At 34.8% G+C, this 15,868-nt stretch overlaps 1 protein-coding gene and 1 pseudogene across 2 annotated transcripts; both read right to left on the bottom strand.

Annotated features, from left to right (window-relative positions):
- Positions 1–907: 907 nt before the first annotated feature.
- LOC116118167 ((+)-neomenthol dehydrogenase-like) lies at positions 908–2,862 on the bottom strand. Of its 2 annotated transcripts, none has more exons than XM_031404131.1 (5): positions 2,598–2,862; positions 2,271–2,463; positions 2,035–2,097; positions 1,619–1,795; positions 908–1,418 (listed from the first exon to the last, which is right to left on the bottom strand). In XM_031404131.1, exons 1-5 carry the CDS (start codon positions 2,615–2,617, stop codon positions 1,041–1,043), a joined length of 831 nt encoding a protein of 276 aa, XP_031259991.1. In that variant the 5' UTR covers positions 2,618–2,862; the 3' UTR covers positions 908–1,040. The 2 variants fall into 2 exon arrangements, with proteins under 2 accessions (XP_031259991.1, XP_031259990.1); XM_031404130.1 differs by having other exon boundaries at positions 2,271–2,514; positions 2,598–2,859.
- Positions 2,863–4,705: 1,843 nt separating this feature from the next.
- On the bottom strand, positions 4,706–15,169 carry LOC116118218 (annotated as a pseudogene).
- Positions 15,170–15,868: the final 699 nt, after the last annotated feature.

Here is a 15,868-nt window from a genome sequence, read left to right as displayed (position 1 = left end):
AGTTGTTTTTCTAAATCTTTTTACAGACTTGCTAATTGTTGGGTAAAAAAATTTATTAAATAAATCTGAATTTAACACGAGATTTTTTATATATATTTATTCCATAACAATAATCCAATTAACCTTAATCATGATATTTTGTTTCAAAAAATAACTAAATTCGAAAAGTGGAAGAACTTTTTTACTAAAATTATAGAAAATCTTTGACAAACAAAGGCATTTTTGTTTTCATTCTCCTTGTTATGCCTAAAAAATAAAGAACAAACACCAATAAGAGTTTTAGAAGGTTTTGTTTCGTTCAAGAGCTACAACTTTGCTCCATGGCCAAAAGAATATGACTATCATCAACTGAACAGATTTAAGTTTTATCTATGAGTGACAGAGGACCACACATCTATCCAAACCCCATATAATTTAAAGATATTTCTTAAATTATCAGTCAATGAAAAGCAAGAAGGGACTTTCATGACAGTAGTTCAAATAACATAAAATATCGGTGAAAATAAAAAAAATTACATCAAATTGCTCATAAAAGAACAATATTTTTATTCTCACAACAATACAATCAATGTGTTTGGCCTAAGCTCACGGGTTAGCTAGGAAGAGAGATTTGCACTTATCCACTGTATCTTCAGGGCTGGTAACTGCAAAACACATGCCATCACAGAAACAATTCAAAACATTCTGTACATCCAACTGCTTTGTGCGCATTCAACAGAAACGAAATCATCCCATCTTGATTTTTAATGTCTTGAAAATAAATTCATTTTCTCACCAATAAAATCATTTCTCAAAATTTCAAGGCAAGGGTTATTTACATCTTTTCTTCTACCTACTAGTCAGCTCCATTATGGTCATTTATTGAATCGTTCCTTTATTTACACCCTATTCNAAAAATATATATATAAACACATCATAACTTGTTACAGTTACAGACAATTACATTTCTTAGTCATAAAGTAGAAGGAAAAAATATTAGATTTTGACAAGCTACGTTGGTTTAACTTTAATAAATAGAAACTAGGAATGGATCATGTTCACTAAAAAGAGCTCTCTTCGTTCCTTGAAAAGAACATACCAGAAAGACTGCCATCGGGAATCAGTGCCAACCTCACACAACTTTCAGCACCTTCTTCTACAGTTAATATGCCTCTATTGTAGTTTATGTCTGTTTTGACATAGCCAGGGCAAACACAGTTGATGCACAAAGTTGGGTACTGTTTGGCCAGGATCCTTGTATAGGCATTCATAGCTGCTTTTGATACAATATAAGCAGGCATGAAAGCAGGCCAGCCTTTGGCTTCGAGTGAACCCTCTTTAAAATTCTTCAGATACTCATTCAACACCTCATCCACTCTCTCTTTGGTAAGGTTTTCAGCATCACTTAACACTTGTTTGGCCCATTCGTTTTTCACGTTCTAAAACGAAATGATAATAATTATAAGTTCAAACTTTCCAGGGAATATATTTTTACAACTAATAGAATGTGTCTGACATGAGATACAATTTGTAAACAAATGAATATAAGGAGACTAATAATTTACTATACATTGAGCAGAATTTATCAATTCGGTCAATTCTGAGTGAAATTATAGAAAGAAAACTTAAATTCATTTACCTCTAACTTTCCCATGGAGGAGGAAACATTAACAATTCTTGGTGAATTGGATAACTGAAGGAGGGGAATAAGTTCTTCACACATTCTCTTGGCGCCATAGTAGTTTGTTTTAAGACATTGCTCAGCTAACTCATAATTTTGAGTCATTATTTCATTCCATTTGATTGGAACTCCTTCCTGCATGATGAGCAAAAACATATTCTTATTAGCGGTTCCCATACATTTCTTCCGAAGCAAACAAATTGTATTTCCAAATCATCAATTCAACAAAACTTTACAATGATATTCACCCCAAAACGTTCGCACACGCCCTTTAAATAGAAAAGAATGAATATAACTAGTGTCACCCATTTAACACCCACTTTTCTCTCTTCTAAATTACATTCAATCCCAATTAATTACAGACACAAGAGTACCTTCACAAGATCCGATAAGGCATCACTATCCACTATGACTCCACCAATCCCAGCATTGTTCACCTGCCAGCAAAGGTCCAAAACATTTCAATAATAAATATCTAAGAAGAGAGAAAAAATGGTTAATGGCATCGCATGTCCTTTCTATTGCACAAAGAAACTAATTTTTTTCATCTTACAGAACAAAGAAAACAAATAGAGGCGTAAGATTTTGGGGAAACGATATTGAATCATACCAAAATGTCAAGCTTGCCAAACTGATTTCTGATGAAATTAGCAAGAGAGTGAATGCTAGCGTTGTCGGCCACATCAAGCTGATGAAAGACCACGTTGTCAAAGCCAGATGCTTTCAGCTTCTCAACAGCTTCAATACCTCTCTTCTCATCCCTGGCCGTCAATACGACAATGATCCCATTTGAAGCTAATTGCCTACATATTTCAAACCCAATTCCCTTATTAGCTCCTGTAACAACTGCACACCTAAACACAGAAGACACAAAATTGGTGAACATGTGTAATGAAAGTACGAAATAAGCTACATAAATAAATAACTGAATAACTACCTTTTTGTTACTGGTTCCATTGATACTGAAGGCTTTACACTTGGAAAAAATGAGAGAACTGAAATATGGAATTCGTGAGTTTAAGTGAAGACACAAGGACAAGACTTTTTTGAAGTTTAAAAAGACATTAAAGGAAAAAGAGAGAGATCTAGAAATGAAAAGAAAGAAATAGAGCCACAAAACAAGTCTCTAGCATATGAAAGTACGTAACAACCATTGAAGCCACATTTACTAAGCTATATCTCATCAATGAGAAAAGAAAAAGGAAAGGCCAGAAGGCACTCCACGATGCAGAACATGAATGTCATGGTATTTTGTCTCCTTCAATAATTCTGTTTAGGGTCCACTGGCCGGCGTTGTAATATATCAGTTTTGACAATGATTTTGTCGAGGAACAATGTTATAATCTACTAGAAAAAATTTAATCCCAAGTCATTTCGTTATTTAATATTGGGTATATCAATTGTTTTCATAACAATAAACTATATACATGATTAGTAATATTTTATAAGTATAAAGGATACTACAGTCAGACAACCATTGTATAGCTAAATATTAAACATGTTCATACTGAACTATTAAAGAGCATAAGATATGTTTAGCATTAGGAGTGGTATTTGAATATTAATATAAAAAAGGCAGGGTAATTTCGGCTCCTTCAACAATACTGTCAAGGGTCTAGTGTCCTGTTTAGACAAAGATTGTATTAAGCCCAATTTATGTCCTGTTAAATACCTCCGAAGCAAAGAAGTTGGCCCAATTGGCCCAATATATGCTGAACTCCAGAAATCTGCTAAGCTTTTTTTTTTTTTTTTTTTGTTGGATGACTGGATGTCTAAGCCATTTATACACACCTCAGTTAATTTTTTGGGCTTTAAAGTCAACAGACGGTGGAAACCTATTAGTGGTTGGAAGGAGGACTTTAAATCTGCTAAATTTATGTCTTTCAGTGATTAGGGCATGACATGTTGCCTTTTGTTACTGGTACAACATCGGCCACCAAATTAGCAGTTTAAGAAATTCACAATCATAAAAGAAATTCCAGCATATTAAAACTAATTACAAAATCTTATTATTTCAAGATACACATTATTCAAAGCTCGTAAACAACACAAGAGAAAAACAGTGAATTTTTGACAAGCTATGAATCACAAGAGGCCTCCTCTGTCCGTGAAAAGAATAGACCAGAAGGACCACCAATCGGCAGCAATGCTAACCTGACACAACTCTCGGCACCGTCTTCAACACTTAATATACCTGTATTGTGGTTNATTTAATTTGCAGCGTGAAAATATTGCCTTTCAAATTTTGGCGCGCTTTTTCTTTATAACGGAAAGGCTCCACTTATGATTGACTTTGATTTTTTACCGTTGGAAATTAATTAAACTAGCTCAATTACTATCCTCAAATTTAAAGCAGTTAATGTCACTTTTGCCCTCGGCTATGTTTTTGTGGTTACAAAATTATGCCCAAATAAATTAAATGACTGTAATACCCTTTAAAAAATTCAGTCACAGTGCATAGGGTTTAAATATAAAAAAAATGATAAAAATAATTTATTAAAAGATAGTAAGTTAAATATAACATAATAAAATGTGTTATTACATGTTTAAATAACACAGATAACAAATAATGTAATTAATATAAAAAATATGGTGCAAATACATAAAATAAAATAAATCATAATTGATCTTATAAATATTATGATATGATAACTGATTATATTCTATCAAGTAAAGCAATAAATGCCACCTCAACTAACCATTAACTGGGATCATAAAGAAGCATTAACGCATGATTGCATTTGCAGTTGATCATTGATCCTATAGCCAAAGATTTTCCTCAATTTGTTCAAGTAAAATGAAAAACTATGATATCATTGATCCTTTAATTGACTACGCCGTTAAGCTATTCCCACCCAGTACCACTTCATATACACATTGTAGTTAACTATTTATTATCTACATCTATAATTAACTTCATAAAAGCTTAATTCGGATAAACATAGTACATGTGGGAAGTAGTGGACGGTTGCCAGAGTATCTATAACATGCGGTAAGATATACAATTTCAAATTCAGAATTTTATCAATTCAAACAAAATTACATTTACGGCAATGTCTTTTCAGAAAGATCAATTCGCGCTTCAAAATGGTCTATCCCAGTTTTACTTTGCTGTCTCGTGCTCCGAAGAACTGAAACCTGCAAGGTAAATTCAACAAAAAATTTGAACTTGAATCGTCTCTTAGTGCGAGTGAAGGAAGCAAAAGAGAATGTAAATTGCTGGGACATTGAGCCATCATTTTTCATAATCTAGTATCTAACAAGGTAGACGTCTCCCTAATTTTTATAAATACAAATTTGACAATAAAGAGTACAAGTTATACTCAATCGATGGTAAGAACCGATGAGATTTTATAGATGGAGATTCGTGGCTCTTGAGTGATAGGATGGATAAATTTCTCATGGAAATAAAAATCATATCGTTGCATCGCATACAGTAACAGTAGACTTATTTCGATCTGGTAAATTCTACTACAAATGTATACATTTCAATTTGACTAGGTATTCTTCTTGCCTAGTTTGCAGCCAGGTCTATGTCAGCTCAGCTTCAATGTGACACATTCACTCACAACAAAACTGAGTAACTTTTACCCAAAATGCAAAAGTATCCAAGCGTACTAAATCCAGATGAAGTCATTAAGCATAAATGAAATGAAACGAAATTTTTTTCCTATTCCAAGAATGGAAATTCATAAGAAACATCAATTGCAATGACAAATTAAGAGATCTTATAGCATTATGACTTGAAAGATAATAATACCTTGGGCCTTTCCATAGAGCTTCCAAAATATCCCAATCCAAAAGACAAGGAAGAATAAGCAGCCGCTATCTCTATTGAGTTCAGCTTTGGTGGATTTCCTGAAACCTACAGCTGAAATATAAGTAAAAATAATCAAACAAACTAACAGTAAAAGAAACAGCCAGGGGCTCACCATCACAGGAGCATCAGCTTGCACGAGCAAAATCCCTGCACTCTTATCAGTACCGTTTTGACTGCTATCTTCAACAATAGGGCGTAAAACTTTCATGCAAGCAGATGCAGGACCAACCTGAGAACTAAAGCACGAATATAGCTTGTCAATTTTATCACTGCAAAATATTGAAAACAGGCAAAAATGGGCAGATTTTAAAGTTCTTCGGTAGCCAAAAAAGCTATCCAGCAATATCTTGTACATGGCTTCTAACAAAAGGCCAGTTTAGCCTAGTCTACATTAATTAGGAAGCCAGCCACATTGAATCAACTTCCATACATTTCCAGTTCATGATCCTTGTCAAACTTTGATCTGCGTTTAGATGCACATGTCCAAGTTTCAAAAAAAATTAACGAGATTAAAGCACCCTGGTTTCAGTATTCACAGTTAACAACATGATTTTCAAGCTTTTGGTGTTTATATAACACAAACTACATATGAAAAGATGCCAGTGACAACCTCATTTCCGTATGTATACTTTTTTCAATAATCCTTCACTTTATTTAGAAGTAATGTATTTCTCTTAATTTATTTAGTTGACAATTCGGCGATTTAACATAGCAGCAAAACCTCAACTCTCTAGAAAAGGGGTCAACAACATTTGTTTTTAGCCAACTTTGCTCCATAGAGAAGAGGTTTAGAAAAGTGACTGCAGCAAAATACAATGAAGGTCTAACAAATCATCAGCAAGTACTTGGTTCATATCAAGAATTAGAAAATTTAACCAGAAGTCAATCATACAGTGATGACGAGACACAGCACTCTCGAGCCGCAAATCCTTCATCAAGTATTCCCCCACCAGTAACACAACAACCAACTATGAATGGAGCTCCAAAGGGGCCTTTAGATGAAGCCCAACAGCCTGAACCATCATTGCTGCCAATCCCAACACGCCCACTAACCTTTACATTTGTTTTTTTTCATATGAAGGAGAGAAAAGTAAGTTAAAACTTATCTACACACTAAAAAAAATGATACAAAAAAACAATTAGAAGACTTGTTACCTTCAGCGCAATACCACCACTTGAGGCCCCAGATGCTATGTGTCCTTCAGTGTCAAAACAAATGACTCCAACAGTGTCCAGGATGCTATCTTCTTCCATTGCAGTTTTTACAGATAATTGACCTCCCCATTCTCCTTCAAAGGTTCGCAAGGTTGAGCTTGTACTTCTGCAAAAGATATACAACTAGCCATAAATATCTGTTCAATATCTCACGATGATAGGACTTACATCTCCAGCAAAAATTAGGCCATTGAAGAAACAATCAACAATATTGTTTCCAGCTAAAAAGGCTCATTCACAATAACAATAACCATTAAGCAGAACCGATGATAGACACATAACATCGAGAGAATGCAATTTGTCTCATCTATACCAAAACGATTGAACCTAGTAATTGGGAAATTTTGACTCTGAAATTCACAAATTGCAGACATTAGTCACACTAGGATAAAGTAAACTATGCAGAAAAGTACATGCAACAGGTCAGTCTCACCATCTAGGAAGGCAGATGTGTAATATTAGAGCAAAATTAGCCAATTTATTAATGGTTTGGAATAAAGGGGATTATTGGAACAAACACCAATGGACCACCTGAAGTGTTAACTGCCTCCCTTGCTCCACAAGAAAGTCCTTCAGTTGAATTCTCTGTCTAAATTGGCATCCACAAGCAATGATTTATACTTTTCCACTGTGCTTTTGCCCGCTCTGCACCAGCCACTGTTTCAAAAAATGCAAAAAGTGCAATACATGCATCCTAAGATACAGAATTTTCTGACTAAATAACCATTGCAGATGACATAACTGAAGTACTTTACATTAACAAATTGTGGTGAAAAAATAACTACACCTGATCTGCCTCAGTTGTGGTAGCTGGAAAGCAACTGCCTTTGGACTTTGCCATACGCGGGCACCTTCTCCAACAAGAACCTGGCATAAACATCAAAAGCTCCCGAATATAATATAAGAAAATAACCAAAAATAATCTTCAGGAGCATTACATCATTAAAGTAGAGAAAACATTGTACCCTATTAAAGATTCATTGCTACAACTATGCCAAGGTTATCTAATTATTTTAATGCATTCCTAAGTTAAACTCTTTGTATCAGCATCCAAACATTATCCAACACGGATACTCACGGAAACAGAATATTTCTATTAGAGTGGCCTTTCCAGCACACACAACAATTATCCCTACACAAAATAATGAGTACTTTGTGAAACAGACATGCATCCATTGCAAGCATACGCTAATTCCAAGCATGTTGTCATGACACGACAATAATAAGAATCTAAAAAAGAAGTTACAACTTTGTACTCATTTTTCACCAAAGATACCACCTTAAATGGGATTACAATAAAAAATTCATATAATTATATAATACCAAAGCACTATAGGTTACAATCTTAAAAACCATTCTGCAGCAAAATTTCCTAAACAAAGATGACAAATTTGGGGCTATGAAACGAAATCTAGTGAGAAACGAACAACAATGTTTCGATAGAAAAACAATAATTCTAAAGAGATGAAAAGAAGGGAAAAAAATAGTAATCATTACATGGGGTATTCGACCCAAAAGGAGAATCCCATCATTGTTCCTTGGCCAAGGTAGCAGCAATCTGGATGGCATTTGGACACCTGGTTACAACTAATAAATAAGAAATTTTGAGTATAAATAAACAGTGAAAACCTAAACAAGTATTGGCAGTATTTGAGGAATCAAAGGAACAACCAAAAAAAGTCTTTTACATAAAATAAAAGAACATATAAATGCAATCCTAAAGGTTGTAATACCTGGCCACTGCTCCAACGGCCCCAAATACTCCAGAATCAATCCATGCACTAGCATCACATTCCACGTGACCATCTTCCGTCAAATTGGAGCCTCGCCCTGCATTTGTACTCGGATCATCCTTCAAAAAATAAAGTCGACCCAAATAAGAATCGTGGGAATACACACACAATTAGAAAATAACCATGAATTATATTAAATCTCGTTTCAAAATCAAAACCCTATAATAGAAGTTGAAAAAAAAAAAAAAAAAAAAAAACAAACAAACAAAGAAGTATTCAGGCATGTGAGTTATGAAAAATTATCTTGAGTTATGAAAATATCTGCCACAAACAAAAATTAGAAAGATATTTAATTACCCCAACACTTGAATGGCGGCTGTCATAGCGTCAATACATACCAGAACCCTAATTGCAATACCAACAAAATTGCATAAAATTAAAATAAATTCATTTAACAGGGAATTAAAAAAAAAAAAATGGTTTCAAGAAGTTTCAAAAAAAGATTTGAGTATTTAGAAGAAAACCTGCCCAGAAACAGAGGCGGCAGCGAGGCAAGCGCGTTCATGGCAGACCTTAGGGCTTTTTCGTTCGAAGGTGAGTGATATCCCGCACCAAAGTGAACCGCCACGAAGAACCTTGGATTCCATTCTCCGGTCTCGCCGGCCATTAACAAGAGTTGGTGAGTGTAGTGTAGGTGAGCAGTGATTGTGCTGCAGCATATGATCTCATAAAGTTCTGTCAAATAATAGCCCGTTTACATGCTCTAGCGACATTTGTTTTTTCTAAATCTTTACAGACGTGCTTTCACATTCTTGTAATTGTTAGGTAAAAAATTAATAAATAAATCTGAATTTAACACGAGATTTTTTTATATATTTATTCCATAACAATAACTCATCATGATATTTGTTTCAAAACCAACTAAATTCGAAAAGTGGAAGAACTTTTTTACTAAAATTATAGAAAAATTTTGACAAACAAAGGCTTTTTGTTTTTCATTCTCCTTGTTAGCCTAAAAATAAAGAGCAAACACAACAAGAGTTTAAGAAGGTTTTGATCGTTTAAGAGCTGCAACATTGCTACAATAGGATATCATCAACTAAAAATATTTAAGTTTTGTCTATGAGTGATAGAGACCGCACATCTATCCAAGACCATAATTGACGATATTTCTTAAGTTTTCAAACCAATAGAAAGCAAAAAAGACTTGCACGACAGTATCCACTAAAGATTTATAATCATACTTAAATTCCCTATTATAAATAGATGACTCTCCCTCTCAATTTCAGGATTCTGATACTGAACCCTCATTTGATTATAATCTTTATTTTCAGAGTAAAGATAACTTACAAAAAGAGACTAACTTGATATTCTCTCTAAATATTCAGTCATTGTACCTCTATTCGGTTGTTGCTATACACCTTCTGTAATATCTTATATATAAAAGAAACAGTGAATGTAGGATTCAACAGTGAATGTAGGATTCGTTTTAAGCATCCCAATCACTTTAAAAATCATATTTTTCATTTATTATTCGATCTTTGTATCAAATCATTGCCCCTTTACATATTTAGTAACATTTGAAAAAAAAAAAAAAAAATCTTTTATAGACTTCCTTCACAATCTTGCTAATTGTTAAGTAAGAAAATTTATAAATAAATTGAATTTAAAATAAGATCAAGACAATAAAGTTGGTAAATATCTGGAGAAACAAGGAACTTGAAGCATGCCAAGTAAAATACCCATATTCAACTGCAATATGCAAGAATCATGACTAGAGATGGAAAATATGTTCTCCCATTCCAGTAGTTCAAATAACATAAAATATCGGTGAAAATAAAAGAAATTACATCAATTGCTCATAAAAGAATTACATTTTATTCTCACAACAGCAAAATCAATATTTTGTCCTAAGCTTGGGGTTGGCTAGGAAGAGAGATTTGCACTTAATCCACCGTATCTTCAGGGCTGGTAACGGAAATCACATGCCATCATATAAAACCCATCACAGAAACAATTCAAAAAATTCTGTACATCCAACTGCTTTGTGCGCATTCAACAGAAAAGAAAATCCCATCTTGATTTTAATGTCTTGAAAATAAATTCATTTTCTCACCAATAAAATCATTTCTCAAAATTTCAAGGGAAGGGTTATTACATCTTTTCTTCTACCTACTAGTCAGCTCCATTATGGTCATTATTGAATCGTTCCTTTATTTACACCCTATTCAACTGAAAACTGAATGAAATAAACTGATTCCAGGTGACATCCAAAATTCCTAATTATGAATCAATGTTAAAATATAGCTCACCTGTGTGACCCACTGTTCGCTCAGATTCAAAATTTCATGATCATTCCCTCCCTGCTCAAAACAAAACCCAAGCTCTACCATTAGTATCAAGAGACGTATGAAAACTAGAACAAAGAAATAGATTTACATTAATTACTACGTAATTGCCAGATGCATACAAAGACAGACTATAATGAACCATCAATGATGATAAAATCCGTAAGCATTGGAAAGCTGTGGATCAGCCATAACTTAGGGCAAACTTATCCCGGAAAGTATGATATTAGTGGTGATTGAAGCCCTTGAAGGAAAGATTAAATGAAAATAGAAATAATTATCAATAAATACGAAACGTCACTACAGGAACAGAAACAAGGAGGAGATGAGTGGTGTATGCACAAAGAAGGTACAGAATAGCCAAATAAAAGAAACAAAGTAACGGGCTGACCTTGTAGTTTTGTCCAAAGAAGTGAATTTCATGGATAAGTCAAGGTACTTCAAACAGTATGTCTTGTCCCAACCTTGAGGGAAAACCTAGCACAATCATCATACAACATGAAACATTCAATAGCAATACTCCAATTTACCCTAATTAATATGTTCAATGATATTAAAAGATAAACTAGATATAGTACCAGACATCAAAGCTATCTGTCCCCCAATTGAAAACTTCAAGTTGAGATGAGCAAACTTCTCCCGAAGCACAGATACCTTTTGGGCGGATATTGTGAACCTGAAACCTCAGTGTGTATATTTCAGCACAAACATCACCAAACAGAATATCTACACTAAAAACATGATATCATTCCCATCATAAGTTTGACGCTGATGGACACGTCTTCAACAGCAAGTACAGAGTGTTGTGTAATAGCTCAAGATTGATACCAGCAGCGTTATAGCGACAGAAATCAAAGACAGAAAATTTGGTCCGTGCGCTGCCTGCGAGAGTAGGCCGTCCCGATCGGAAGCTATCAGCGAAAGACCATTTAGGGAGCAGTTGACGGTGGCCTTCAGCCATTTCCTTGAGCATGCCACGACTTTCCTTGATAAATTTCTTGAGGTTAGAGAGCTTGACTTCTAGCATGTTTGGTATTAGTGTTACGTGGCCCTGGGGAAGAAAGAAAGTGTTGTAATTGTATTGGCGGGAAAGAAACCAATTAAATTCCATTAACATAGTACATGTGGGAAGTAGTTGACGTTGCCAGAGTATCTATAACATGCATAAGATATACAGTTTAAATTCAGAATTTATCAATTCAAACAAAATTACATTTAAGTAATGTCTTTTCAGAAAGACCAATTCGCGATTCAAAATGGTCTATCCCAGTTCTACTGCTGTCTCGTGCTCCGAAGAACTGAGACCAGCAAGATAATTCAACAAGAAAATTTGAACTTGATCGTCTCTTGTGCGGTGAAGGAAGCAACCAGAACCTTGAACTGAGATAGAAGAAAAGTGTATTCTGGCCTTCCTGAACCATTTGTTTCTAGAAAAGGAGTTGACTAAAAGACAAAATCTGCGAAAGAGTTCAACAACATTTTTTTTCTAGCCAACTTGTTCAAAAGAAGAGGTTTAGAAAAGTGACAGCAGCCAAAATACAAGGAAGTCTAACAAATCATCATCAGGTACTAGGTTATCAAAAATTAGAAAATTTAACCAGAAGTCAATCACAAAATGATGACGAGACAGCACTCTCGAGCCGCAAATCCTTTCATCAAGTATTCTCCCCCACCAGTAACACAACAACCATGAATGGAGATCCAACGGGGTCTTTAGAGGAGCCCAACAGCCTGAACCATACATTGCTGCCAACCCCACACGCCCACTAACCTTTTACATTTGTTTTTTCATACGAAGGGAGGGAAAAGTAAGTTAAAATTATCTACGCCACTAAAAAATAATGATGCGAAAAAACAATTAGAAGACTTGTTACCTTCAGCGCAATACCACCTCTTGAGGCCATATGCTATGTGTCCTTCAGTGTCCACACAAATGACTCCAACAGTGTCCATGATGCTATTTCTTCCATTGCCTGTTTTACAGATAATTGACCTCTCCCATTCTCCTTCAGAGGTTCACAAGGGTGAGCTTGTACTTTTGCAAAAGATATAAAACTAGCATAAGTATCTGTTCAATATCTCACAGATGTACGACTTACATCTCCCACAAAAATAAACATTGAGAAACAATCAACAATATATGTTCCAGCCAAAAAAAGGCTTATTCCACATAACAAAACCATTAAGCAGAACCAATGACAGACACATAACATCGAGAGAATCCTGACTCAACCAGCACCCCTGTTAGAGAAACATGACATGAACCACCAGGCAATTTGTCTATCTATACAAAATGATGAACCTAGTACTGGGGAAATTTTGACTCCGTATTCACAAATTGCAGATCAAGTCACACTAGGATAAAGTAAAATAGGCAGAAAAGTACATGCACAGGTCAGTCTCCCCATCTAGGAAAGGCGATGAGTAATATTACAACAAATGTATTAATGGTTTGGAATAAAGGGGATTATTGAACCAAGAAAAACACCAAGGACCACCTGAAGTGTTAACTGTCTCCCTTGCTTCACAAGAAAGTCCTTCAGCGGAATTCTGTGTCTTAAATTTGGCATGCACAAGCAATGATTTAACTTTTCCACCGTGCTTTTGCCCCTCTGTCACCAGCCACTGTTTCAAAAAATGCAAAAAAGTGCAATACGTGCATCCTACGATACAAGAAGTTTCTGACTATATAACCATTGCAGATGACATAACTGAAGTACTTTTACACTAACAAAACTGTGGTGAAAAAAATAATACACCTGATCTGCCTCGGTTGTGGTAGCTGGTAAAGCAATGCCGTGGACTTTGCCATACTCGGGCACCTTCTCGAACCAAGAACTGGCAAAAACATCATAAGCTCCTGAATATAATTAAGAAATAAAAACCACAATAATCTTGTGGAGCATTACATCCTTAAAGTAGAGAAAAACATTGTATCCTATTAAAGATTTCATTGCTACAAGTATGCCAAGTTTATCTCATTATTTTAATGCATTCCTAATTATAAACTCTTTGCATCAGCGTCAAAACGTTATCAACATCGATACTCAAGGGAACAGAATGTTTTCTATTAGAGTGGCCTTTCCATCACAAAACAACAATTATCTCTACACAAAATAATGAGTAATTTGTGAAACAGACATGCATCCATTGCAAGCAGACGCTAACTCAAAAGCACATTGTCGACACGACAACAATGTGAATCCAGAAAAGAAGTTACAAGTTTGTACTCATTTTTCATACCGGAGGATACCACTTAAAATGGGATCACAATAAAAAATTATATAATTATTATAACACCGAAGCACATATAGGTCTACAATCTTTAAAAACCATTCTGCAGCAAAATTTCCTAAACAAAGATGACAAATTTTGAGTTAGAAACGAAATCTAGTGAGAAACCAACACAATGTTTTGATTAGAAAACAATAATTCTAAAGAGATGAAAAAGAAGGGAAAAATAGTAATCATTATGGGAGATATTCGACCGAACAAGGAAGATCCATCATTTGTTCCTTGGCCAAGGTAGCAGCAATCTCGATGGCATTTCGGACACCTGGTCTCACAACTAACAAAATTAAGAAAATTTGAGTATAAAATACAGAATGAAAACCTAAACAAGTATTGGCAGTATTTGAGGAATCAAAGGAACAATTAAAAAAGTCATTTTACATAAATAGGAACATATAATGTAATCCTAAAGGTTATAAACGCCTGGCACGGCTCCAACAGCTCCAATCCTCCAGAATCACCATCCGACACTTGCATCACCTTCCATGTGACCATCTTCCGTCAAATTGGAGCCTCGCCCTGCTTTGTACTCGGATCATCCTTCAATAAAATAAAGTCGACCCAAATAAGAATCGTGGGAATACACACACCATTTAGAAATAACCATGAATTATACTAAATCTCGTTTCAAAAACCCTATGATAGAAGTTCAAAATAAAAAAAAAGAACAAAGAAGTACTCAGGAATGTGAGTAATGAAAAATTTTCTGCCACAAACAACAGATTAGAAAGTATTTAATTACCTCCAACACTTGAATGGCCGCTGTCACAGCGTCAATCATCTACCAGACCCTAATTTCAATACCAACAAATTTGCATAAATTAAAATAGATTGATCTTAAAGGGGAATTAAAAAAAAAAAACACACAAATGGTTTCAAGAAAGTTTTCAGAAAAAAGATTGAGTGTTTAGAATAAAAACCTGCCCAAGAACAGAGGCGGCAGCGAGGGCGAGCGCGTTTTATGGCAGACGTTAGGGCTTTTTCGTTCGAAGGTGAGTGATATCCCGCACCAACGTGAACCGCCACGAAGAACCTTGGATTTCCATCTCCGGTCTCGCCGGCCATTAACAAGAGTTAGTGAGTGAGTGAGTGAGTGAGCAGTGTTGTGTTGGCAGTATATGAATTCATAAAGTTCCGTCAAATATAGCCCGTTTACATATTCAGTGACTTTTTTTTTTTTCTAAATCTTTTTACAGACTTGCTTTCACATTCTTGCTAATTGTTAGGTAAAAAAATTAATTAAATAAATCTGAATTAACGCAAGATTTTTTCATATATTAATTCCATAACAATAATAGAATCCAATTAACCTTAATCATGATATTTTGTTTCAAAAACTTACTAAATTCGAAAAGTGGAAGAACTTTTTACAAAATTATAGAAAATCTTTGACGACAAAAGCAATTTGTTTTTCATTCTCCTCTAATTCGAAATTGATTAAATGTTTGAGTGAAGACCACAAGATCAAGACATAAAATTTGTCAATATTCTGGAGAAACAAGGAACTTTGTAGCATGCAAAGTAAAAAAAAACCCATCATTCAACTGCAATTTTGTAAGAATCAGACCTAGAGATGGAAAATATGTTCTCCGATTAACATTCAACGCCTTTATTTTCATTGATGTTAAACCATAAAATCGAATGAAAGATTTTCAGATAGTTTCTCAGCAGAGAGAAGAACAATGACTTGTCCGAATTCTTTAATTGGGCAGTTCACCATGGCAGGAGCGTTTTGGCCGTATAGTATCCAGACCATATCTGTGAGCATGGAGACTGCTTCAAACAGAACCTTGAACTTGAG

This window comes from Pistacia vera, unplaced genomic scaffold (genome assembly GCF_008641045.1).
Source record: "Pistacia vera cultivar Batoury unplaced genomic scaffold, PisVer_v2 Contig839, whole genome shotgun sequence".
NCBI classification, from domain to species: domain Eukaryota; kingdom Viridiplantae; phylum Streptophyta; class Magnoliopsida; order Sapindales; family Anacardiaceae; genus Pistacia; species Pistacia vera.
Note: the sequence above shows the minus strand (reverse complement) of the source record. Positions and strands in the feature narration are given on the sequence as shown.